Source organism: Scardinius erythrophthalmus (genome assembly GCF_964197995.2).
Source record: "Scardinius erythrophthalmus genome assembly, chromosome: 16".
Lineage (NCBI taxonomy): Eukaryota > Metazoa > Chordata > Actinopteri > Cypriniformes > Leuciscidae > Scardinius > Scardinius erythrophthalmus.
In genome coordinates, this window is record NC_138236.1 from 21,854,409 (window position 1) to 21,880,297 (window position 25,889).

General features: G+C 38.6%; 1 protein-coding gene across 1 annotated transcript in view; it reads right to left on the reverse strand.

Moving 5' to 3' along the window:
* Positions 1–25,889, reverse strand: part of grin2db (glutamate receptor, ionotropic, N-methyl D-aspartate 2D, b) — a 72,621-nt gene that overhangs the window by 24,207 nt on the left and 22,525 nt on the right. The window contains exons 2-6 of the mRNA XM_081388154.1: positions 11,008–11,340; positions 9,745–9,951; positions 7,814–8,080; positions 5,603–5,931; positions 2,693–2,807 (exon numbers count right to left, since the gene is read on the reverse strand). Of these exons, the coding sequence (XP_081244280.1) occupies positions 2,693–2,807; positions 5,603–5,931; positions 7,814–8,080; positions 9,745–9,951; positions 11,008–11,310 (1,221 nt within the window). The 5' untranslated portion in view covers positions 11,311–11,340. The remainder of the gene's footprint in view (positions 1–2,692; positions 2,808–5,602; positions 5,932–7,813; positions 8,081–9,744; positions 9,952–11,007; positions 11,341–25,889) is intronic.

Sequence of the window (25,889 nt, forward strand, 5' to 3'; positions counted from 1 at the left end):
TTCTGGTAGTTGAGTCATCCGCATCCATTGTCTACTCCATGTTAGACGGAACGCATTTAAGACAACCAGAGACAAAACGGAGCGAAGACAAAGACGGCGTGCATCACATTTATCAGAGAGCCCTCCTAAAACAAATGGAAATTGAAAACCTCCTATAGTCAGCGTGGAAGCCTTTTAAACGTACATTATGGCGCCCCATTAAATATTTTATGAGAAACACAAAGACTCCGTGACTCTGAAGTACAAAAGCATCCAGACGTCTCTAACAGCACTTTTCTCCAGAACATATCTGCAAATGAGACGTAGGCGCCAAAGCCAGAACCAGCACCATGCAACCCTTAACAGACTGTTGCACCGTTTGATGGGTTTTTTAAGAGTTGTTCCGTGCAAAGATTTCAAAAACTACAAAATACCACTGTTTTCTATAGAGTGTGCCATTGTTTGACCAAAAGTTTTAATGGAATAGAAAACTAAAACTTTTCTCAAGATTTACTCATGTCATTTCAAAACTATTCATTTTGGCCTTTTCCTCACACAAAGCTATCGAACACACTGATGGCAATTCATAACTATTTTCCTCTTTGGTGAATTGGTATGAATTTGTACAGTCTCATTTGTACTTTTTCGTATGATGTGCTTACACCTCACTGACGGTTACGTTTTGGGGTGGATCTTCATGCTTACAGTTTTTTTTTTTTTTTTACAAAATCATATGTTTTCGTAATTACATTGTACAAATTCACATGAAATCGCCACCACATTAAATAGTTACGTTTTGCAATGAGATAAGGTTGAGCTATAATAAGACTTCAGAAGATTTGGAATATAGAACATGATTTATATGAAGCTCTTTTTTTTTTTTTTTTTTTTTTTTTTGCAGTCCCAGTAGTCACCATTCACTTTCATTGTGTAGAAAAGAACATGATTAAAACACTGCTTAGCATCTCCTTTTATGGTCGACAGAAGATAGAAAATCATTTGGGTTTGGAACAACATGAGAGTAAATGACAGAATTCTATTTTTGGTTGAACTATCTATTCAATACAGGATGAAATAAAAGATTTTAAGGAAATGAAAGACTGGCCTAATTCAGAATGGACTAAATGTAGAACAGACAGTGAAGAGGAGCTCATTGGCTGGCACCTAAACAAATCCTATACAAGAACATCAACAAAACAAACACTCGACCTTTCAAGACGCCCTCGGCAACACAATCCCTGTGCATCCTCTCACTTTCCTACTGGAGCATGTTAAGGTGAATCTGTTGCATGACAGAACGCGCTGCCGTTCGAAGTGCTATCAGTGGTCCAAGGCATGACAATACTTGTGAAAAGCATTGATTTTAAGCTATGCTCTGCTACTGAATACACAGAGTACAGTAGCCTATATAAAGCACACAAATAAATGGATGGATGGTGACAAGCTATGGGAATCAGCAGAAAAATAACCCCCACTCTATATCGATACTTTTTTGCTCTTATGGCTCAATGTCAGTGAATATCGCCCGAAGGAATAAGAATTTCTCCCAAGAACATAATCCGCTGTCTTTTTCTCTGTTAACAGATTGTAGAGGTGGAGAACACAAGCGCTGCCAGGGATTACAATTTTCAGTCTCTACCCTTGTCTTTGTGGCATCTAAATATTAATAATTCTGTTTTAAGGCACAGTTTGAGTGGCACCTTCATGTATATGACATTCTCCCCGGCTATATTTACTTAGTTGGGTTTGGTATCAGTTATTTTGTCTCACGACAGCAGTGCTCTGCGGGATAAATGCAGAGCCACAACGTCCCATGTGGCACCAACGATATGCTGATATACAAGAAGCCAATAAATTTAAAAGAGTTTTTATTCATTTATTTATTTATTCCTTTTCCGCTCAGAAATACTTAACACAAGCATAACTAGCGAAGGAAGAGGAAATCAAATCCACTCTCTAAAACCATTTCACAATTAATTATTTTCCATTTATTGCTATTCACCTAATAATAATAAAGTCGCAAGCTAATAATGTTGGAAAGCATTGCTAATCTTAATAACATACTGAGGGTATCATGGATATGCATAGATAACAAGGCCAAATGTAAACATGAGCTAATTGTACATTATGTACGTCCTCTTGAAACCCTAATTATATGTTTATATCATTGAGGCTTTAACGTTTCTCTGCAGTACAGCAGAATTGCACCGTCAACACCACAACACTCTCTCTCCTGCACAATGTGATGCATTGTTCAGAGTTAATTGTAATGGTTTTTTTCTGCTGTGGACTGTCATGGGAAATGGTTTTCGAAATTAGAGTAGTGTCAAGTAGTATATCATTTTAAAACTGCTTTCAATCTATATGTCTTACTGCGACAATCTGTAACATTAGGTTTTCAGCTCTTAGACAGCAAGTACATCATTTCAATAGTCATGATGGAGTAAATCGCACATTTTATTAGAGCACTGCGCTGTCGTTACCTTTAAACCCCAATACGTACCGCAATCGTTCATATAACAGCGCACAAAAACAGTCCATGTCATAAGCAGACATCTCGAATGATATGTGGTCTCTCGAAATCCATTCCAGCGCATTGGTACTGCAGTGCTCAGCATGGCTACTGCAATGCTGCTTTTCATCCTGGACATTACCAATCCATAACAGCAGTTACACAAGAACGAATAGAAATAGAATTCTGATTAGTTCTTACGTCTTCCCAGCCACTCCCAGGCGTGTAGGAGATGACATCCAGAAAGGGATTGGCCAGGTAGCCCTCGTTATTGAACGAATAGTCCCGCCCACCGAGAGTGATGTTACTGAAATACCTGCAAAGCGACGAGAACAGAGCAGAAACAGTCTGTTGAGATGGAAGAGACCCAGAAAGAATTAGTATTAAAGACTCAAGACACGTCAAAGAGGAAATCTCACACAGACAACTTCACAAACATCCTAATTAGGTCAGATTGCAAGAGTGTGTTGAAGGTAACCATTTTATTTCCTTCAGCAATGGAATCAAAGGAGGCAGTCACTCTATTTCGAGCACTTAATCTAAACCAGTAAAATACCCAGAACGGTGCCTAAATGTGACATTCTTTGTGACTGCTTCAAATGAATCTTTTTATCTTAAATCCAATATGCTTTTGGCAAAATGAAGACTGCACAATTAAAAAATTTGACTGGGTGAACAAGTTTAAAGGAGCAAAGTTTCCTCTGCTCTGTTCTTATGAGCCTTTTGAAAGCCTTTTGTGAATATTCCTTACAAAATTCCGCCAAAGATCTGTGCGATAAATGCGTGCAAAACCATCATGTATAAGCCTATTTAGCAAACCATTATTACAACAGCAGGTTGTACTAAACAGGTGAATCTCTTTTCCCAGTCAATCCTCTTCTGATGTGTAATGAGTGTGAGTCACACTGGTTGTTAAGTTGAGAGTTTCTGCTCAGTGAGTCCATATCATTTCTCCTTACTACGTGTAAAACATGTTACATGGTGATTAACAAAAAAACATTTTCATTCAGGCTATTGTTCAGAAATTCTAGTTTCATCACTGGCAGCCAGTGTTTTTCTCATCAAAATTATCAATGAACCTGTTTGTTAATGAAGCTTTTTTATTTTGCAGACGATAACGATTTTAATGAAATTTAATTTAAACACACTGTTGACGAAAATTACGCTGATTCTTTGAATGAATCTGATCTTAGCCAATAATGTCAGGGATATAAAATGTTTGAATATTTCAGTACATTTGTCTACTAAATACTTTAGTCTACTAAGATTAGATGCCATTTTTTCTCAAATTTGACCTAAAATAAAGAATATCAAATGACAAAGTTTTAACTAAAAAGGAAGATTTAGTCAAAAAACGGCTCTCACATCATGACAAAATTATCCATGCGAGACTTCTAATTCATTAGCCACTATAGTGCAGTAAATGGTCATATTATTTTGCACTATAACTAAGTGTTTATGATTATGATAAATGTTAAAATAATATGAAAACAAGTACCAGTCTGCAATATAAATGTCAAGAATGTTTTTGTACATCTAAAACAACTGGAAGCAGCTGATACATCCTTGCACATTCAAGTTAAAAACGGACCCATTCGCTCTTACGTAAGGTGAGTAACGTTCCCATTATAATAAATGAAACTGGCACATGCTTGTTAATTATAATGGGACTATTCTAGTTTTGTTGTGTTGCTTGCTTTCAGGGTAGAGACAGCGTCAAACTGCTGCAATTGTTTATCCGCTCCCACCCATTTTGTTGTCTTAAACACAGGGGCATGTTGAACGCCTCTCCTACAGTCCCTGTGGTGGGGGAGTAAAGGACATCCGTGCCCCAAAGGTGCAGCACTTTCACTCTCATTAGAGTGTGTCATTAAGGATAAACTGACTTACTATAAATGCAACAAAGCAGCAAAAAAATCAAATAAAATATTGCAACAAAGTTGAAGGTTAATGCCAAACAAAATGAGCTTTAAACACTGTTCTCAGGGTGAACATAAATTGAGGGCTTTTAAAAGATTTTCAAGATCACACAGTATAATAACACCATAAACTATGCTAAAAGCACCATTTATTTGCATCATGTGCCAGTTTAGCACTTGATTCACTAAATGAATTACACAGGCAATATCATGCACACACGTTCACAAAAGCAGCTTTATTAGTGCTGCAATACCATGGGCAAAAATGGTTTAACTCTTAACTGAATTTGCTCCTATGGGAGTATCTAAATTAATTACTTAGAGTATATGGTTGATATAACTATAGCTGCTACTCCATATATAACAAAATTAAAATGTGCTTTCTAAATAAAAGTCACTGGTTATACTGTCCACAGTTCATCACAAAAAATGTTTGTTTAATAATCATGATCAAAAAAATATATTTGAACTTTTTCATTATTTTTGACCAATACAATTACACATTATATATGCGCTACTATACAAAAGTTTGGTTTAAGAAATATTTGTAATGTTTAAAAAATATCCTATGTTCACCGAGACTGCATTTATTTGAACAAAAAACAGTAATAATGTGAAATATTATTACAATTTAAAATAAGTTTTCTATTTCTAAATATTTTAAACAGTTATTTATTCCTGTGATGGCAAAGCTGAATTTTCAGCATCATTACTCGGTGTCACATGATCCTTCAGAAATCATTCTAATAAACTGATTTACTGCTCAAGAACCATTTCTTCTTATTATCAATGTAGAAAACTTGTGTTGTGCTTCTTAATATTTTCGTGGAAACCGTAACGCATATTTTTCAGGATTCTTTGATGAATAGGAAATTCTTTTTTAAGCATTTATTTGAAATAGATTTTTTTGTAAAAGTCTTTACTGTCAATTTTGTTCAAGTTAATGCATCCTTGCTGAATAAAAGTATTAATCTCTTTTTTTTAACAGTAGTAAAACTATTTTACAGCCTTCTTTCACTGCCCAATGAAATCTCATTTGATAAAAATCAAATCCCGTCTTACATCATGTCCCACTGAATATTAATTTTCACTTAATACAACACATTACATTAGTTAAATGTTTTGCAAATACATTTTCATGTTCATGGTCACTATAACATAGTGTTGTGCAAGTCAAATCTCTATCTCTTACTTCATTCTACCGCGAATCCTCTGCGTTCTGTTGCCATCCGTCTGGCAGTTAGTGACAAAGTGTGGACCTCCAGTGGCTCCGTAGTCCTTGCGCAACGCGACAGCTCCGTGGGTAAGAATGGACACCCCACGGGCGATACGTCTGCGGGGCTCGTCCCTCCAACCCTGCGGTCTGACTGCAAAAAGGCGATTGGGTAGTCCGGTCAGGCACAGCTCGGACAGAGCTGGACCCACCGCGAACCATATGTGGGAGGCACTGGCCTGACCAGCTGCCCAAGCAGCTTGGAACACCTGTTCTGCTTCCTCCTGAGAGCAGTACAACAACCGCACCTACAGTAGGAGTGGGGGCAAAGAGGACAGAGGGGACCAAGATGAAAACCAGAGAGCAGGAGCAAGAGAAGAAACAAAAGCGAGTGCAAACAAGAACACAGAGGTCAAAAGGGAGGAACAGACCACGAGCAGAATAAGAAGAGGAAATGGAAGAGAGGACAGGAGAGGTATTGGGATTATATATTTCAGTGCTGGAACCGATGTGTAAAATCACTAAGAACTGATCATGAAAATGTCACGTCTTTGCGATGTACTTGGGAGAGCCTTTTTCAGTGCTTGAAAAACGTCTTTCTTACAAAACAACATTTAATTACATTTTACTGTTAAATTCTTATAATGAGAGTATTTCCATTTACATGAGAGCGTCCTAATATCAAAAGAGCGATTAAAATGTCACCGTCATCATTAAATTTCAGATACTTCATAGAGCACATGCAGATCAAACGGAGCACAACAGAAAGGGAATGCAATCACTTGGATCAGTGAATTTGGATTGAAATTTGAAATCCTATACGCACTGCAATTAATGATATATGAACAGTAATGTTAATGGGATTACTGAAAAATAAAGTGTTCATTACAGGAACTAATAAACTGATCAAAGTAGACTGATTTACTACAGTATGTACCATGTTCAGAGGGCAGAATGTGTTCGTGCCTGCAGAGTCACAAGTTCTACCTCTTAACAGTAAACTTTGTTATTTAAATGCTTTTTTTTTAACATGTACAGTAATTATTTTACAGGAGAGGAGCAGCTTTGGAGTAATGGTGCTGGGACATTCCTTAACGAAGAAAGACAGATATTGGATGGAAAGAGAAGGAGAGAAAGAAAAAGGGAAGAAATGAGACTAGCACAATCTGGGAAGGAGAGAGAGAAAGGAAGAAAAGAACAGAAACTGAGAGAGGGGCTAAATATTTCACCTTTACAATACATGAGAGAGAAAAAAACCCAAGAGAGACTGTAAAAAGAAGAAGAAAAGGTCAGTAGAGAACTAAGAAAAGAACTAGAGAATGAGAGGAAAAAAAGATCGAGAATTCAACATGTACTGTATGTAAACTCACCAGACCTGAACAAAACAGATTAAGTGTTGATATTATGTTCTTGTTCTGTGTGCGTGTTTATAGAGTATACCGTACATCCTGTCCGTGTCTAAAGTAGGGGTGTGCGGTACCTCGAAAATCACAGTATGAGTAATATCATGTTCATGGTAATGTATATATCACATTATAAAATGGACAGGCCAGGTTCTAGCTTCTGATTGGTCAACGCAGCATTCTAGCCATGCTAAAATCCATATTTTAAATCACGCAGCAGATACGCTGAAGTACTATAATAGCAATCACTACTGACTGAAGCATTTTTACCACCATCATACTACTTACTGTATTCTACTGTGTAACTTTCTGTTTTCTTTTTTTTTATGCATACTTTATATATGTGTGCAATATTTATTTCGGTGTGTGTGTGTAATTGAGCAGAAGCACTGCAGACTGAATCTAATGCATACGGCATTGGGTTGCACCGCCACAGGCTCTGTGTTATATTAACACTGACATCAGTGTACTGGGACCCACAAGGCACAATAACACCCTCTAACACACACGTACACAGAACAATAACAGCCTGGAGCCAGGGGGAGACAGAGGACAACCTGTGACACACATACACACACATACACATTACACAAATATAGGTAGAGATGGGAAAGAGAATGAGAGGAGAACGGAAAAAGGTGGTGGAGTAAACAGCCAAAAGAAAAAGTCAAAGAAATGGTTAAGGACAGGAAGTGATGTCAGGTGGAGGGAGGAAGAATAAATGAATGATTAAATGAGCGAGTAAGCGAATAAGTGAGACATAAATGCAATGACCTTCCCTCTCTACCTGTGCTTCGTTCTCTTTCAGCAGCCGTCGTGCTCGCGCTCCTCCTGGGTCATCGGTTAAATTCAACATCACTATGCTCTTCTTCTCCCAGCCGATGAATGACCCGTCGGTCAAACCTTCCACCATCGACAGGAAGTCCTGGTAGCCATGGTGACGTGTGGACACCACTGAGAAGGCCGTCCAATCGTACTCCTCCAGCACCTCAAAGATCACCTCCAATTGGAGTGCGGTGGAAGAGCTGAACTGTAGGAAGATTGAGCCGGTCTCCTGCAGAGCAATTAAGAAGGTAAACGACTACATTTCCCAAGACTAAAGACCGTCGATTCATTCCTTGCATAAGGCATCATGGGAACTACATTTCTAATGTGACATTCTCTAATCATGACATCAGACAGAGCTAGTCTTCTGCAGTGCAATTAAGGGGAAAAAATAACGACATTTCCTGTGATTGAAGACTATTTATTGCCTCCATAAAGCATCATAGGAATTCAATTTCTTTAAAAGAGTTTCTGAGATATGCAGCCGCTGTAGAAACAGGAGGGAGGTACTTCAGTGACTCCAATCGTCACCGGAGTATGGCGTACAGATTCCAATTTAATTTGCAATGCAATGGAGTGTGCGTGTAGGTCCGGGAGACTTTAGGATTCAATGCAACATCATCAAAAGGATTTAATATCATGTCTCCAGAGTTAATAATAATAATAATAATAATAATAATAATAAAACATTTGTAAATGAAAAAAATCATGTGTTTTTCCTTTTGTTGTTTTCAAACTGTGCTAAAGAGAACATGTTATAAATGTCGAGATGAGCAACTGAAATTGCGAAACCCAGACCGTAGCACTTCAGTGAACACAAGAGAGAAAAAAGGAGCAGACCATATGGCCTGCAGCGGTAATGCATGACCCTTGGCCTTGCTATTTATCCAAATGGATGTTAGTAATGCCATCCCTTCCTACAGTTATCGGTGTGCCCCGATCAGGCCCCGACAGAGACGACGGCAGTCCTATCTCTGTCCGTTTAACACTCCTCCTCAGGCGGCACCATTAACAAACAATGCCCTTATAGCACTGCAGCAAGCCAAACACTATCTAGCAAGTGTTAGAGCTCATTAACACCAAGAGCTTGCAGAGAGATGTTTGTGAGGAATTTCCACAGTCCAAAGAAACTCCCATATTGTTTTTTTTTTCTTTTAAAAGAAAATAGTGCTGTCAAATAATTCAATGCAGTTAAAGTGCATCTGAGACTGTTCAAACTGGTCTGCTCTGAGAAATCCTCAATGGCCCCGTTTTATTTTGCTATTAAATGGCATAGACAGTACAGTTAATCAGGAAAAAACACTATTCATTTCAAGACAGCTATATTTCAAAATTAAAATCAATCGTACTGGCTGTGTACAATCGCTTTTAATAGGCATTTGACTTAGCATTTGCTTACACTAGCAGGGTTACAAGAAATACATTAAAAATGACAAGTTTAAGTCTGTAGACTTTGGTTCTGTATTTAAAATAATTTATTTAATAGGCAGCAGTCCGTATCGAAAGATTTGCTGTGAAATCCAAGGTTGATCAATGAAATGTGCACAGAGGTTAAGTCAAATTAATTTAACCCAAGAGTATGGAATGCACTTACAGTAGTTGAGTGAAATCGAACTTGGGGTTACATTGGTGAAATTTTGTTTATTCGCTAAAGGTTTATTAAGGTTTAGTGTAGCAATACATGAAGCACTGCTCACACAGACTCACTCACTTTCAAACCAAGCAGCTGTTTGTTGGTCAACGCGGTTCGCATGACCAACTTGAACATGGGTGAAATCTGCTTGGGGAACTCCTAATCATGTGGATTCCTATTGAAATGACAGGATTTCATCTGCAAAATTTCGTTGAGCAACGGTAAATGTGACCGCATCTTAATTCTGTAAACAGCCATACCTGTGGTACCCTGCCCAGACCCGCTCCCCCTCCCACAGCAACGATGGGGAGGCCGGTCTGGGCCGAAACGAACTCCAGCATGGGGGCCAGGGGGCCGGAGGCCAGCGGATAGGGTCTCTCATCTTCATACACTAGTCCCTGAAGGGGTCTGGCTGCCAGCAGGTCACACAGCTGAGAGAGCAGCGTCCTGGGACTGCTGTCATTCACCTGTAGTCAATTCACATTCACTTCACATTCATGTTCACATTCACACCACATTAACTTCAGTAGTTTTGAATAAGCACTTCTGTTTAAGTGCCCATAATATTACTCTACTTTTGTGTTCGCACTTCAGTTAACTTAAAGTCCGCCTGTGGTGAAAATCAAGTTTTTAATGTTGTTTATATGTCTATGTGTTGTTTTTAATGTGTAAGACAAATCATGTGCAAATTCATAAGTCAACACCATTGCTGAGTATTTTCTCCTTAAAACTGCAGTGAAAAAAAGACAGTCTCAAAAACGCAGTTTGAAATGGCTGGTGTTTCTGACATCACAAACTACCTTGTAACCAATCACGTCAACTTGTGATGGGCTTTAGCATATCATTAACAGCGAACTAGCAGGGAGTCTCGAGAGATGCCAGGTTATCCCGGTATATATTTTTTTGTTGATATGAAAAATCGGGGAGATTTAGCAATATAGCGGGTGAATTATGTATATTACGATGTTATGATGAACTATATGCCTTTTTCCACTGATGTTCTGAGTTGTTCAAAACATTTCTGATGATTGTTACTTAGAAGGCAGACTGAGATGGCGAACGGGAACATAGTTTGTGTAACATTAGCAACGTATTATTAGCTGTTTGATAACGTAGTCGTCAAACAAAAGGCCAATCATATTAATTACCGTTATGTGCCCGACGTTGTAAAGAGCGATACCATTGTGCAGCGTTTACCTCAGTAAATTGGCCGAGTGAATCTCTGAGCTGGTGCGAGTGAGTGGAGGCGGGGCTAATTAGCATATTCATGGTTCTGCGTATACTAAATGAAGCAAGGGTGTAGAGTTGCATTCAAGCTATTCTAAGGCACAAAAAAAATATTTTTAAACGTAATTTTGGTGATCAAAGATGAGTTTAAAGGGATAAAATTATTGACTACAAGGGGACTTTAAAATAACAAAGTGTTCAGGTATTCTAGGTTACTCTGTATGTAAAATCACAATCTGTCTCCACCCTGAAAGCAATCAATTCCGTTCCAGTTGCATGACCTCTTTCTGACTGACCTGAAGCCAGATTACGTTTGCGGATCCCCACTGGGTGACGACGCTCTCACCAAAGCTGCTGTGCACACGTCCGAAACCTGGGTACGGCACCCGACCCGCAGCTGCTGCAGCCCCTGCTTCCCCTTGTTGAACGGTTGAGCCCGCGTGGATCACTGCGATGTTGAAGTGCATTGATGCCACCGGGTCCCGTTCACGCTCTCGGGACCGGAGCAAGAGATGAGGGGAGGAGCTAGTCTGACCCGCCCATTCTACCAGGGCCAATAGCAGAGACAGCGTGGGTACTGTGACCATGGCAACAAACATGGAGGCCAAACGAGAGGGCACAAAGAAAGCCTGAGTGAAACCAGGAAGGGAAAAGCAAGAGAGAAACTGCAATTAAAATAAAATCATAAATTCAATATATACAATTGCATACAATTTTTTTAAAAAAACTTGAGAGATACAGAGAGTAAAGATTAGAATGAGAGAAAGAAAGCAAAGTAGAACAAGAAAGATACCAAGAAAGTAAGAGAACAGACAAAAGAAGGGAAGAAAATGAAATGGGCTTTATTCAGGCCACAGGCTGAAATGGAGCAACACAGGAGGAAAACACACACAGAAAGAGGGTAATTGATAGAGGGATACTGCATGTGATTTTGTGCATGTACAGGTTTAGCTGTTCTAATGAAGGCCTAAATGTCCTAGTGAAACCATCTTGTGAGAGTATCTGAAGTGGACTTAACTATTTGGAAGGCTCACCGATCATGTTTTACTTTAAAGGGTTAGTTCACCCAAAAATGTATATTCTGTCATCATTTACTCATACACGTGTTGTTCCAAACCTGCAAGACTTTTGTTCATCTTTGAAACACAAATGAAGATATTTTTATTAAAACAGCTACACAACTACCACTTTGACACTTCAAAAAGTTCATAAAGAGATTGTAAAACTAATATGAATTGAGCGGTTAAGTCCAAATTTTCTGAAGAGACACGATCGCTTTATATGATGAACAGAATGAATTTAGGCTTTTATTCACTCAGATCTTATTAAAAATATTTTCATTTGTGTTCCGGAGAGGAAAAAAAGCCTTACGGGTCTGGAATGACATGAGGGTGAGTAAATGATGACAGAATTTTCTTGTTTGGGTGAACTAACCCTTTAAATGTAATCATGTCAACAGGCTTGTACAAGGGTTTTGCCTATATTAAATAGGTCAATGTCTAAAAAAAAAAAATCACAATAATGAAAAGGAAAAAATCATTACAAATCACACTGTAGGACATGGATCTATTAAACTTGGGAACGTCATGTATGTAGACTGTACGAAGATTATACCTTTTAAATCTTTGTTAGTATAGAAGAATAAAACGTCATCAGCATGCGCTAGTGGTAAACAAATAGAGCAAGATGAATCGCACCTTGGCAAATGTTATTTTTATGTTTGCTGGAAAAAAAAGGACGAAGTGAAAGAGGAGAATATGGATGCTGTCATGGCTATGGAAAAGAGGCCAGCTTGACATGCCAATTTTGCAGATGGAGCTTGAGGTAGCCTAAGTAGTTTTAAGTTTAAGCGCAATATCACGTTTATCAATATGCCATTTCATGTTTTCATAGACAAAAGTTTTCAAATTTAAGCAGTGAAGCAGGTTTTTTCCCCCTGAAAAATAAAGATTATGCCTAACTAATTCAGAAAAAATACAATCTCCTCATTAATCATATAGCTTCTAAGGTCTGTGTGTGTGCACTAATAAAAACAGTCAAGGTGGTTACTAAGGTGAATAAATAACAACAAACAATAAAATATAAACACCCACATAAATACTTCATACCCACACTAACATCAACATTACCGAACACACGCACACCAATAAAATGATTTAGAGAGAATCACACACACACACACACGCACACACACACACACACACACACACACACACACACACACACACACACACACACACACACACACACACACACACACACACACACACACACACACAAACACAAACACACACAAACACAAACACAGTCACACACAATACAAGCAAATCATTTTCAATGTACTTGGCAGCCTCCTCCTGCCTGCTCCTCTCTGTTTCATGACTTCAGGTGCTAATGCAATTGCTTGGAATCACCAGGCTCTGACATAATATTCCCTCTCTCCCAAATCTGTCACCACTCTCTGGGTTTGTTCTCTTTTTGTTGTATTCTCTTTCTCCCTGTTATATTTATCCATCTCTAAGTCTGTTGACCCTGACAAGTCCTTCAGATGAATGAGAGAAAGAATTAAGAGGCCAAAGACGACGGAAGAATGAGAACAATATGGGAGGGATAGAGACAGAGAGAGAGAGAGAAAGAGGGAGACAGGCAGACATTGGAATTCTGTTTGGCTGAAAGAGGTAAATATAGTCCTAATGACTAAGATGTGGACAGAGATGGGGAGGAGGGGAAAATGGAAGCAGTGGAGAAAAAGAAAGAGGGATGAAATATGGAGGAATAGAGGAAAGGAGAGAAATATTGATTACTGGGGTATGTGTACGTGTTTGGCCTGACCAAACACACTGGCGATCCTCCAGTTTTGACAGACAAGGGATAGTGTGTGTGTGTGTGTGTGTGTGTGTGTGTGTGTGTGTGTGTGTGTGTGTGTGTGTGTGTGTGTGTGTGTGTGTGTGTGTGTGTGTGTTGGTTGGTTGGGGTTGGAACGCACGAAAGAGCACAAGACCACATTCCACAACAGCATATTACTGTTTTTGAGTCACTTCAAATTAACCTGGTGTAATCATAGCCTGGGATTGTCATTTGTGATCCCACTGTGCTAATGTTGTGCAAAAGCAGCAATTTACGGCCGCTTCCACAGGTTGCATTATACAGTAGGATACGTGAGAAGTGCACATGCAGTCCTGAATTCATCAAAGAGAGCCAAAAATACTCAATGATATATCATCCACAATGGAAGGGACATGTGCTTCGCTGTTGCTTACAGACCCCCGGGCGATTCTAAAATACTACAGAGTACATTACTATAACGGCTCCATATAAATTTACATAAATCTCTTGTGTCCCTGACTGGTTTATTAAATATGCTGTGAACACTGTGCTTTAAAAGACATGTTCAGTTCAGTTATTTACAATGAGATTTATGAACATACAGCACAAAATGTATGTTTACCAATTATTAGATTTATAAGACAAAAGGTCAATTTATTTCCATTACAAAGAACTTGTGCAGTTAATGGGTCTTATATCATTACATTCGTGCATATAACATATAAATATACATATTGGCAATATTTCCAAATATAAAAGGTCTATTTAGCCAAGTCTGAATTTAAGTACTTTTTGAGATCAAAAATCTTGACATTTGCTCTAGCTCTGCCTACCATGCTCACGAGAGGAACAGCAATGTTTGATTTATGAAAATCTGTATTTTAAAGGGTAACTCAACCTCTGGTCAGAGCCTGACTCCACCCACTGGCAATATTTGAAAGATGCTAGAAAAGTGGGCAGAGCCCAGCAGAGATAGACATTAGGTGTGTTCGATATCGGCTACGGCTGGATGTAACCGATCGGTGAGAGTAGCCGTGTGCAGGCGGGGTTGGAGCTGCAAACGGAGACTTGAAGTCGGACACTTTCTGGTTCCTGTAGTGACCGCTCACGTGGTGTTTGCTTTACCACAGCTGAAGTGAAATAAATGCAATATTTGCCAAATAATACACAGATGTTTCAGAGACATTTTCATTCAATACTTTATATACAGCCTCTGTTTGAACAAGAATAAAGTTCAACATAAGCTACTGTCAATGAAGTGGAGTCTACGTTTTTTAATCAGTTTTAATCTGATAAACATGACACAATATAAAATTGCAACTACATGAAAAGAGTGTTTAATGTTATAAAAAAACTGATTTGTGAGCTCACTAAAGGTGTTCGAATAAACACGAAACACAAGTGATCGTTGTCATGCAGTGAATCAGGCCAATCGTGGAACAGCTGTGTCGTCATCAGAGCTCGTGCAGCCGCTCGAGAAGCTGCGCTGGCCGAGTTCTCCGGCTACTCTTGAATCGCTCTCGCTGTACTTTAATGGCATACGTCACAGTCACGTGGCGTCGGTGCTGTATCAAGTCGGACGAAATTTCTAACCGGCATGCACTGCTTCAAGTCAGCCGCCGATCAGTCTGCGCAGAGCTGCATGAAGTCGAACAAGCCTAGACCCAGGGGGGTAATCTATCAGCCGGTAACTGAAGCTTCCCCGGGGACCGCCATTGATTAGCAGCTCATGGACACCTCCTACTCACACTCTCCGTCTCTGCAAGTTTCGGAAGGGAATGATTCAGATTTCTCTTGGCACAGCTACTAGAAGACAGACGGGTTGCTCACGTCACATCTATGTCGTCAAGCTCAGTCTGAGTCTGCGCAGTACGCTCAGCCATCAGGAAGTGAGTGCTTCTAATTGACTTCACTTTTCTCCGTTGAATCCAATGGGGTCGCTGTGTCCATTTCTTTTACTGTCTATGTATAGACCTTATGCACCAGAGAAACGAGGGCGCCGCCATCTTTAGAATATTGTTTTTTAACTTCCGTTTTTGCGGTCGCTCTGTATATTTCTATGGCGCTGCTGTCCAGGAGTAATTAGCTTTTGAAGTGCATTTACTTAATGTAAAGTTAATGAAAGTTATCATAAGGGCTGTAATGTTTAAAGCAGATGTCTTAAATGTCAGACAACCGTGAAGATTTTAAAACAAGCAAAATCGATGTGAAAATACAGACCGGAAGTCAAAAGACAACGAGCGCAGCACTGAAAAGGGGCTGGGCTACATAAGGTCTATAGACAGTATAGGGAGATAGAGGGGACGAACCCTCGTTGCTGAGCAGGGGGGCGTGCACCTGAGACCCGCGTTTCAATAGCGCGCACTTTCTGTAGGCATGTTTACATATAATGAGTTGCCATGAGAACGACTGACATCTCTATCTTTTCATACAGATTACATAAACAGAGAATATTTGTTTTCGTTTTGAATTAGATAATTTAATAGCAGAGACTTAAATGTTTATAAAAAATATATTGCTTATGCCTGTGTGACTAGTATTCGCTGAGTTTTGTTTAAGTTTAGAGACGTGCTCCAGAAAAAAAATTCAAGGAGACGGGAGAGCAAGAAAGCACACCATGTTTATTTTTATTTTATTTTACAAAAGCACTATGTTTTTTTTTTTACTGTAAGTGGACGCATAAAAAAGTAGACATTTAACATATTATTTTTTCATATTTCTTAAGTCTGTATGACCATAAATGACAGAGTATTTTAAGTCTAACTTACTGCTATGTGACACTGACAAAATACAGCAAAACGCACCGGCGCATTTGTCGACCCCCCAGAGGGTTAACTTTAGCCTAATAGGAAGGAACATAAATTGTGACTAAAAATATATGCCCACTCACATCAAGACGCCACTGCGGTGGAGTTCATGCAGGAGGAGCAGCGTTTGGCACCGCGTAGCTTTTCAGTGCGAGCTGTTTGGAGAAGCCCATTTTACCAAGGCTACACGAAATAATCTAAATAACTATATAAATGCTATGCTAAATAGATGCTAAAATACGCTTTCCTGATCGTTTTCAATACTCGCAATACCAACTACTGACTCGCTACATTTGTTTGGACGGAACAAGATGCTTTTATACCGGGGGCTGCCAAGGGCGTGGTGAGGTGGTGCCCTCTTACGTCACAGGGCACCACAACTGCCAATAGGAAAATTCAACTGCAGTAGCCACCGTTCAACCTGAAGAGGGCAGCACTTAGATGTTTTTACGCCATATATTGTAGAATTAAAACACTTTATACCCAAATGTCAAAAAACTCATCAGTAGACTTTCCTAGTATATTTTCAACAATATAGGCTATATATTTTTGACACCTTTCTCGTTCTCACTAATTCAAGCAATGAATAAAAAGCGTTGCCTTTTAAGCGTTAAATAATGGACAAAACAGCGATGCCCGTGCTTAAATCTTCATGTACAAGAGTTGGATTTGACAGGGGGCGGGGTCCAAACATATGTGTTAACAAATGCTATGCTGGTCTTCTTTAAAACTCTTATTTTGATTGGCTGCTTGTATTACATTAAAGGGATACATTTTCTTTTTGTGTTCAAAAAGACTTTTTTATTTTTCTTTCTGGTTCTAATATCGACACAATAAATTACAAACTTAACACAGATCTGCAGCATTTACATAACTGGCTGCAAGATAATAATTTAACACTTAATGTCAAGAAAACACAATGCATGTATTTCAGCCCATTCTCATCCTAGGGCGTCATATATTGACGCTTTTGACATTTCGTCGACATCGAACGCACATGGCACCCTTTAGCGTCAATATGAGACGCAGATAGATATGGGCCAGAAGGCGCCTCCTAGTGGTCTAACCCTAACCCTACCCATAACCGAACAAAGCTCTGTGCGTGTCATATTGACGCTAAAGGGTGCCATGTGCGTTCGATGTCGACGAAATGTCAAAAGCGTCAGTATATGACACCCAAGGATGAGAATGCGTTGTGTATTTTTATTCATCTAGGAGACAGCTATCCATATACAATCCTATCACTTCTTCTAATCAAACGCTTTCAAATGTATCAGCATATAAGTATTTGGGAGTCTATCTTGACTCACATCTTACTTATCAAGAACATGTTCAAACTCTAACCAGAAAGTTAAACCAAAAGTTATATGTTTATAGCAAAATTAGACCATATTTGTTGCTTTCTGTTTCAAAAACCTATCTTCATGCCATCATTCTGTCCACTTTGTCGTATTGTTTACCTGTTTGGTCACTAACAACAAATGAGATTATTGAACCAGTAATAAGACTTTATAATAGAGCTCATAAGATCCATGTCAGGCTTCCAGGCTGGACTCACCACTGTACTGCACTATCTTTGTGTAATGCCTTGACATTTCAGAACTATAAAATAAGCCATGGGATAAACCTGTTTTATCAAATCTCAAATGGACACACTGTAACTGCTCTAACCGAATTGGTTCCGAAACTTAGCTCAAGGTCTGAGCGCACTACGAGATCTTTTACAAATGGACTTTTGCCTTTACCGGCTTATAGGAACTGTTATGGACAGAGATCTTTTTTTCATGTGCTCACTAAAACCTGGAATGAGATCCCACAGCACATCAGAACTATCACATCAAGAAGACTAGGCTATTTAAAATAACATTTGCTCGCCATTTAATGGACAGGTATATCTGTGACCATTGAGACGGCTCTATAGCCCCTCCTGTTGCCCAATATCTTGGTTTGTGTGTCTGTTGTTGTCTCTAGCTGTCTAGTGTGTGAGCTTTGTTGTGTATGTGGTTTTTATGTTCTGCAGAGCAGGAACCTGCTGAAAATCAGTTTTATACTGAGCCAGGCCCGATTGTCCTTAATCTTTTCCTGTTTTAAAAATATAAATAAAATAAATAAAAATAAAATAAATGTCTAAATAGCTGTAAGATTCTTCGTGCATTACAGAGCAGCGGGTTTCGATTGAGGCAAACATGCTTAGTTTCAAAAAAGTATGATGCTTGGGTAAACAGCTAATTATAAACGTCAGCTATTTAGAATGAAAGATGAAGGTTATAATATTAATGTTGTACACTAGAGGGATCACCACAGGATCTTTTAAGCCTAATGTTTTTCCTATCAGTTTCCATCCCTTTGAATGGAAATTCATCCCTTTGAATGCATTGATCTAGTTCATTTGTATAACTATGGTGTACTGACAGTATAGTTTTACATAGGCCTACTGTAATTAGTGTAGAAATATGTGAAAGGCTTACAGATCATTAAATGTTCATTAAACTTTTATAGACCCCAAAAAAGTTTTTTCAAATTGCCAGACATGATTAATTATATTGCTGTCCATTTAAAATGAAGATACAGTTTTTTAAATTTGCCTTTTGAAGAAAATATATTTTACATACATATACATTTAAGATTTCTATTAAGACCCTTATATATATCACAGTATGAATTAAAAAGGAAACATACAGACAGCACATTTTCATATAACCTGACTCCAACTTATAAGCACATGCAGCACAAAAATGATTCCAATGAATTTTTTTCTAACATGCTGTCTTAAATAATATGACAGTTTGTTCGGTGTAGTATTTCTGCATTCCAGTATTATAATTTCTACAAAATATTACATGATTTATTTATTACAGTGTTTACTTGGTTATGGGCCATTGACACCACAGAGCATCGCTTCGCTTCAGAAGGCCTTTATTAACCCCCTGGAGCTGTACGGATTACTTTTATGATGGATGGAAGCGCTTTTTTGGGGTTCAAAATCTCAATTACTATTCACCAGAGGTACTGAGTACTGGAGTATATATATATATATTTTTTTTTTCACTATAATTAAATTGTGGTACTTTTACTTTTAAGTATTCTACTTCGCTAAATTTATTTTTCACCTAAAGTACTTTGACAAGGGTGCTGACAGAGCAACAGGGAGGGCTGGCACTTTTCAAACTACTGCGGTGGAGCCCTGCACTTCAGCCAATAACAGACAGTTCTGACTCAGGAGCAAAACCAATCAAGACTTCCAGTTCAGTTGAGCTGGGGGACTGGGCGCTCAAACCGCTTTTTGACAGTCAATCACTGGCGCTCGCATTTTGAATCAGTATCATATTCACCTTATATTTTAAGTAAGAGTGGGCGCCGCCATTTTTTAAATATAATGTGTAATATTTCCGATAAGCCACTTCCGCTAATCGTAGTTGTATTGTGAACCTGTAGTTTTGCGACGACCGAGTAGTTTTGACTGGCTAGCTAACTTTTAATATGGACTACAGACAGACTGGTGTCCTTTGTGCAGTTAGTGGGTGCCATAATAGAGTGGTTCAAGCGTAAAAAAATACCTGCAAGATATTTGTTTTTACCATAATCCACGAACCAGAACTGAATGTGGATGTGGGGCGCCCTATGATCTGCACGCTGCAAGAAGCTCATTGGCTTTGGTTAAAGCATTATTGTAATGTGTGAACATGCTGGCAATGCAAGTAGCTTGTTTTGCTAGTTTTAGTCGAATAGTTAACAGTGTATCTGTTGCATTAACTGTTCAATCACCATTTTGAGTACTTTGCATGCACATGCTTAATTGTGTGACATGATGCAGAAAAGGTGAAATGTGTATGTAAAATTATTTTATTAAGGTCCTATTTCTCTTGTGTGTATTTGAGCAACACATTTGTGAGAAACCGCCCAAACTTCTGTACGTTTGCTCACAGAAGATCATCCCGTTAATATTTGGCCACTTATTTACGATGGAAATGCAACAGTCATTGTCATTTCATGAACAATAACATGTGGACATCAAAACATGCAAACTCAGAGTGAGGGTTTAAACTTATTTTGAAATAATCACGATGAATGAACAGTTTCTTTGCATATTTAGAAACATATTGATGTATTCTCCTGTGTTGGGATAGGTTTATAGATGATTTACAAATCTGATGAAATGGCGCACAATGCGTTTCCAGATGAACATCATAAGCAACCCAAACTCACAGAATATGCAGAGATGCCGTTTGTTAAACGAGCTGCTGAGAAGTGCATCGAAGACCCGTCTCTGAGTGACAACACAAAATAATTGAAAATATTCTCATAAGATGTCAGGCCACTTCTTCATTTCATCCCCCACTGTGTTATACACTGGGGGTGTGGTAAATATTTACCATCATGGTGTTTCATAGTGTTTTGTGCGTGCTCCCACAACATTGCTCCTTACCCACCAGCTAGCGAAACACAATAGAAGGAAGTACAAGGAATTGTATGTACGTATTTTGATTTTAAATTGTAATTTTGGTAGCTCCTGAAATGGGTCATACCATTGATATTACCAGAGCACTGAGCAGGTGAAGTATAGAAAACCCTTCTCATACAAGTATGCAGTTATTGCATGGATGGAGCAAGAACAATGTAAGTGTCTAAAATGCATGCACACAGCTCAGTTTAATAGCTAAGCTTGCCCTCTTTATCAATGCAATTAAACAATGTACAAAGCAAACTTTGTACGAATCTGAAAATAACCTCAACATTAGCAAAAGTGAAATAAGATTGCATGATTTATCTGTCAATCAGATGCACGTAAAAGTGTAGTTCATTACTATAGCAACAGTGGGCTCCCGGCACATTTTTGGTAGAATGAAAAAAGAGCATTTTATGTAACATGTTAACCCGTACCCCCACTTTTGTTTGTTTTTAATCCCTCATTTGATCAGACCTCTCACTTAGCCGAGAAGATAACTTATCTGAAAGCAAAATGATCTCAAGACAAATCCTTCCTTTAAGTTCGTCAAGGGAGACAGATTTAAGAACAGAAAACACAAGAGTTGTAAGAAACTTCGCTTAGCACATGTACCGTCTGTCGCCGGAGCGCATTACTGTTATCAGACTGAGGAGTCAACTTTCACCCGAATATGGATTTTTTTTCTCAACATGAACATGTAAAACAATATAAACACAATAACCATATGCTAACTCTGGTGTATGTACTGAATGTTCTGCACAATAACTGGCGAAGTCTACTTTATTAGCGTTTTTATTGCTTCAGTTTAAATGCTTTTCTACAGTATATTTTGATACACACATTGTTTAATGTTTTCAACTAAAAGAAAATTTCAAGATATAATGTAAGCTTTGTTGTGTAGCTATATCAGCTAATCATAAGCTTGTTCAGAAATGGTGACAAAAAAGTAATGATTAAAAAATAACGCCTTTCTCGTTAAACTTCATTCAAATTTAAACGAATAGCCCTATTCGTTTTTTATGAGCCCAAATACTCGAATACAATATTTTTGAAAAACGGCCATCTCTAGTACACATAATCTGTGTATCATTCGTTCAGTCATTTTTTGATTTAATATTGAAAGTAGAAAAATGAGAAAACAGTTTGTTTCCTGCCCCCCACACAAAACAACACAACAAATGGACAACACAAAGCTTGAGACATGAGATGGACTGCATTCACAAACACTGGCTGGATCTGGGGCCATATGCATTGACAGCTCGTGATCATTATGGCTGAGCCCATGACTGCACTGGCTGTGAGAATGCTCCCCTTTACTGCACAGCTGTAAACACAGCTCGTAAAATGCTTCGCATGCACCGTGATGACCGACGCTATCGAAAGCACTTTAGCTGACAAATGACCATGTCATCCATCAACCTTCCACACAGGCACAGATCCTCGGCACAATAACAAAGCCCATGCTGCACTGCACAAAAACATTACTACACTATTTAGATACCATGAGTATGTTGTACGCATTTAACAGAGATGCTGCTGTATCACTGTAAAGAAGTGAGTTTAATCTAGTTCAACTCCAAGATCTCTACTTCAAGAGTGCGGTACAAAGTAATCTTACTCACAAGACAATAGCTGTCTTATCTTGCTCCTTTACCAGGTTTTCATCCTTAATCTCAGCAGACTAAGAGAACATGCAGACTATAATGCCCTGACAAATTAAGAAAATCAAATGTTTCCATTCTGTAAGGTGTTTGTACCACATTTCATAAAAATGTAAACAGAAAAAACATTGTTCAAACCTCTCCACCAGTTGGTAAATTGGTAGTTGCCAAGAAGTTGCAGATCTATTGCAAGTCGATGAGTAAAAGGTTGTAGGTTTGAATCCCACAAGGAGCAATTTATGAACTATTATCATTGTGCCCTTGGGCAAGACACTTAACCTTAGGTTGCTCCAGGGGGGCCTTCCCTGTAATACTCTTTGGATAAAACTGTCAGCTAAATGATAAAATAGCAAAAGTGCTGCCAGCATATTTTTTTTCCCAAATACAAAACTCTTAGGACCTGACAGAGGTCTATGAAAAAGAGAGGTAAGTGCACTCCTAGGGCCTCATCTCCAAAGCATTTCTGCAACTAAATGCATTTCTCAATTGGCTTGATTTCTCCCTTTTTAAAATGATTTCGTTCTAAGACAATCCTACGGTGGCCGAGAGAGCTCAACACGCTGCAACTGAAGAAAACAAATGCATGTAGAAAAATACGCCACAAATAATGAAAACATCTTCATCAGTTTCACAACACGTGTGCTCCAAATACTCACAACACTCACAACGCGCTGCAAACGTTCACCACACAACCAAATACAGAAACTCGCATGCCAAAGTTCACAACACATGCAAATACAGAAACGCGCTGCAAATAGCACAGACCACAACGGAAATGTTTCCCAGGGGACCCCAATAAGTGACGAACCCGGCTGGGACATGCTTATTGCTCGTGAGCATGCCTATGCCCTACTCCCTTCTCCCTTCGAAGGGCAGAGCCCTTGAAGTGGGGACTTTGGAGTGAGCAGGAGTGACCATTATGTAGCCGTTTGGATCGCACTTGGTGAAGGGAGCAACGAAAGACAACGTCATTTCCTAAATGTCATTTCCTAAAAATGTCTTATTATTGCTGTTAATTTATTATGTTAAACATTTTATACAAAAAAAAGTTATATCTGTGTGTGAGTGTCTCAACTTTAAAACTTGCCTTCTCATCTTTGGACCCTGCATTACCTAACATTATTATGAAACTTACAGGTATTTAAACATAGCATGACAAAATTTGTACAATGTAACTGATTAATATCTTTCCCTTGTGTTCTTTTTCTCTATCTTATCTATTTATTTATTTTTAGTTTTCAGCTCATTGTTAACTCTTCTTTTCTCATTTGTATTCTGATGACAACATATTGTTAATACATTTTGTCATAAACATGTCATCTCTGTATGTTTTGCACAAAAAAAAAGTTAAATAAAAATAAAATAAAATAAAAATACTTTAAGCAATAAGCATGTCCCAGCCAGGTTCGTCACTTATTGGGGTCCCCTGGAAACATTTCCATTGTGGTATGTGCTATTTGCAGTGCGTTTCTGTATTTGGTTGTGTTGTGAGTATTTGGAGAACACGTGTTGTAAAACTGATGAAGACGTTTTCATAATTTGCGGGTGTTTTTTCTATTTGTATGTGTTTTCTTCAGTTGCAGTGCGTTGAGCTCTCTCGGCCACCATACAATCCATATGTTTGAGAGAAGTAGATTAGCTGTTCCAAAACCTAGTGGGCTGCCTTGCTGTCTACATAGGCATCTCTGTGTACCGTGCAATGGGTTCCTCACACACAGTGCATGGGAGACTCAATATGGGAAGCACAAGTGGAGTGATTGAATAATCTAATTGGGCTGTTGACCTTTGAGATGACATGCTGTACTCCCCATCTGAAAGCATTTTAAACAGAACTAGCTAATTATTTAAAAATTGTTATACATGCAGCATTAAAGACTTTTATTATTTAAAAGACTACATGGAATATTTCCAAAATTCATTTGTCACACCACAAATAAAGCAGTACAGGCAAAAAAAAATATGTCGAAAATATGTCCTTTATCTTAGAAATCCACTCAAATTTTAAAGGAGAACTTGGTAACTTTAACTTAATAAAACTGTCTAGAAATCATTTGGATGGTTAAACAACCTGTTCTGGTGATATTGGTGACATTCCCCGCTCCCCCCAGCGTTCCCAGGCGGAAAAACAACCTTGCAACTTGGGGACTACCGTCCCGGCAAGATAGAGATTGGAAGTCTCGTGAGAAGCGAGAACGAGAACGAGCGCGAAACACGAATTGCTTTATGGCAAATCGACATAAACACACGCATGTATGATGTATCCAGATTACCCACCTCGGTAGTCAGACATAGCTCCACATGATACAGTTGGCTTGCTCCGATAAAAACAAACGCACATGAGCAGCGGTAGAGAGGGGGAGGAGGCCGCCGCAAGTGAGTTTTTTACGACCGTGTTGTGAAATATACGCCCCCCCCCACAACTGTAGGGGGAGCTCGTGGGGAAAACATGCGGCAACAAAACGGAAAATCAGCGAAGAAGTGACTAGAGTTCGCTAGAGTTGCCGAGTTCTCCTTTAACCTAAAATCTAGATATTGGTTTTAAAATTGCTTAGGCTACATCAACCACCCAATAAGGTGTATAGCCTACTCAAAAATGTTGTAATTTAAAGCGAGTATTTTTCTTTTATTTAGAACTTCTGGGCAAATGTTTGATTAAGAATGTAGAAATGTAATATATGAATGAAATCTAAAGCACTTTTCAAAAACAAATGATTACAGGTCCAACATAAAATATTGCTATATAAAAATGCCAAAAGTAATCATTGTACTTTCAAGTTTAAAATGTAGCAGCAATAAGGGCTCCGAACCTGTTCAATGAACGAAAACGAAAACCGTAAACTAACGAAAGTTTGACAGGAACATAACCAAACGGAAACTAAATCAAATGTAATCGTTCTGAACAGAAACGCTTATTTGAAATGGCCATTAACTGGTTAATAATGTTTTTTTATCGTTTTGTTAAATATTTAAATTTGCCAGTCAACCAATCACGAATTTAAATACTACAGACTGAGTGAGTGATTGAAATGCCCGTGCTCAGTCAGCTGTCAAGTCATCATAGGTAAGTCGCAATGGCAATGCGCTGGCTATACTGTGTCACCAACTGTCAAACAATTAGGCCTACATTTCAGTGAAAATGAATAGCAGGTAATATGCAGCTTTTTGAAACCAGCGGAAATCGCAGGATAGTGTAGAACATCACACAACGTCACATCACGCACTTAAAACGCTTCCGTGAACGGAGAAAACAGAATAAACGAAATATATAAAACTAATATACAGGCCTATACGCAAAATATAGGCTATTTCACATAAATAATTGTAACAAAACAAAAGGAAAATATTTGCTGAGCTTCGGTTCATTGTGACGGGGGCCAAAGTTCACGGAAAGGAAACCGAGGCGGCTGTAATTTTCAAAAGCTTTAGGCTACAGTTTT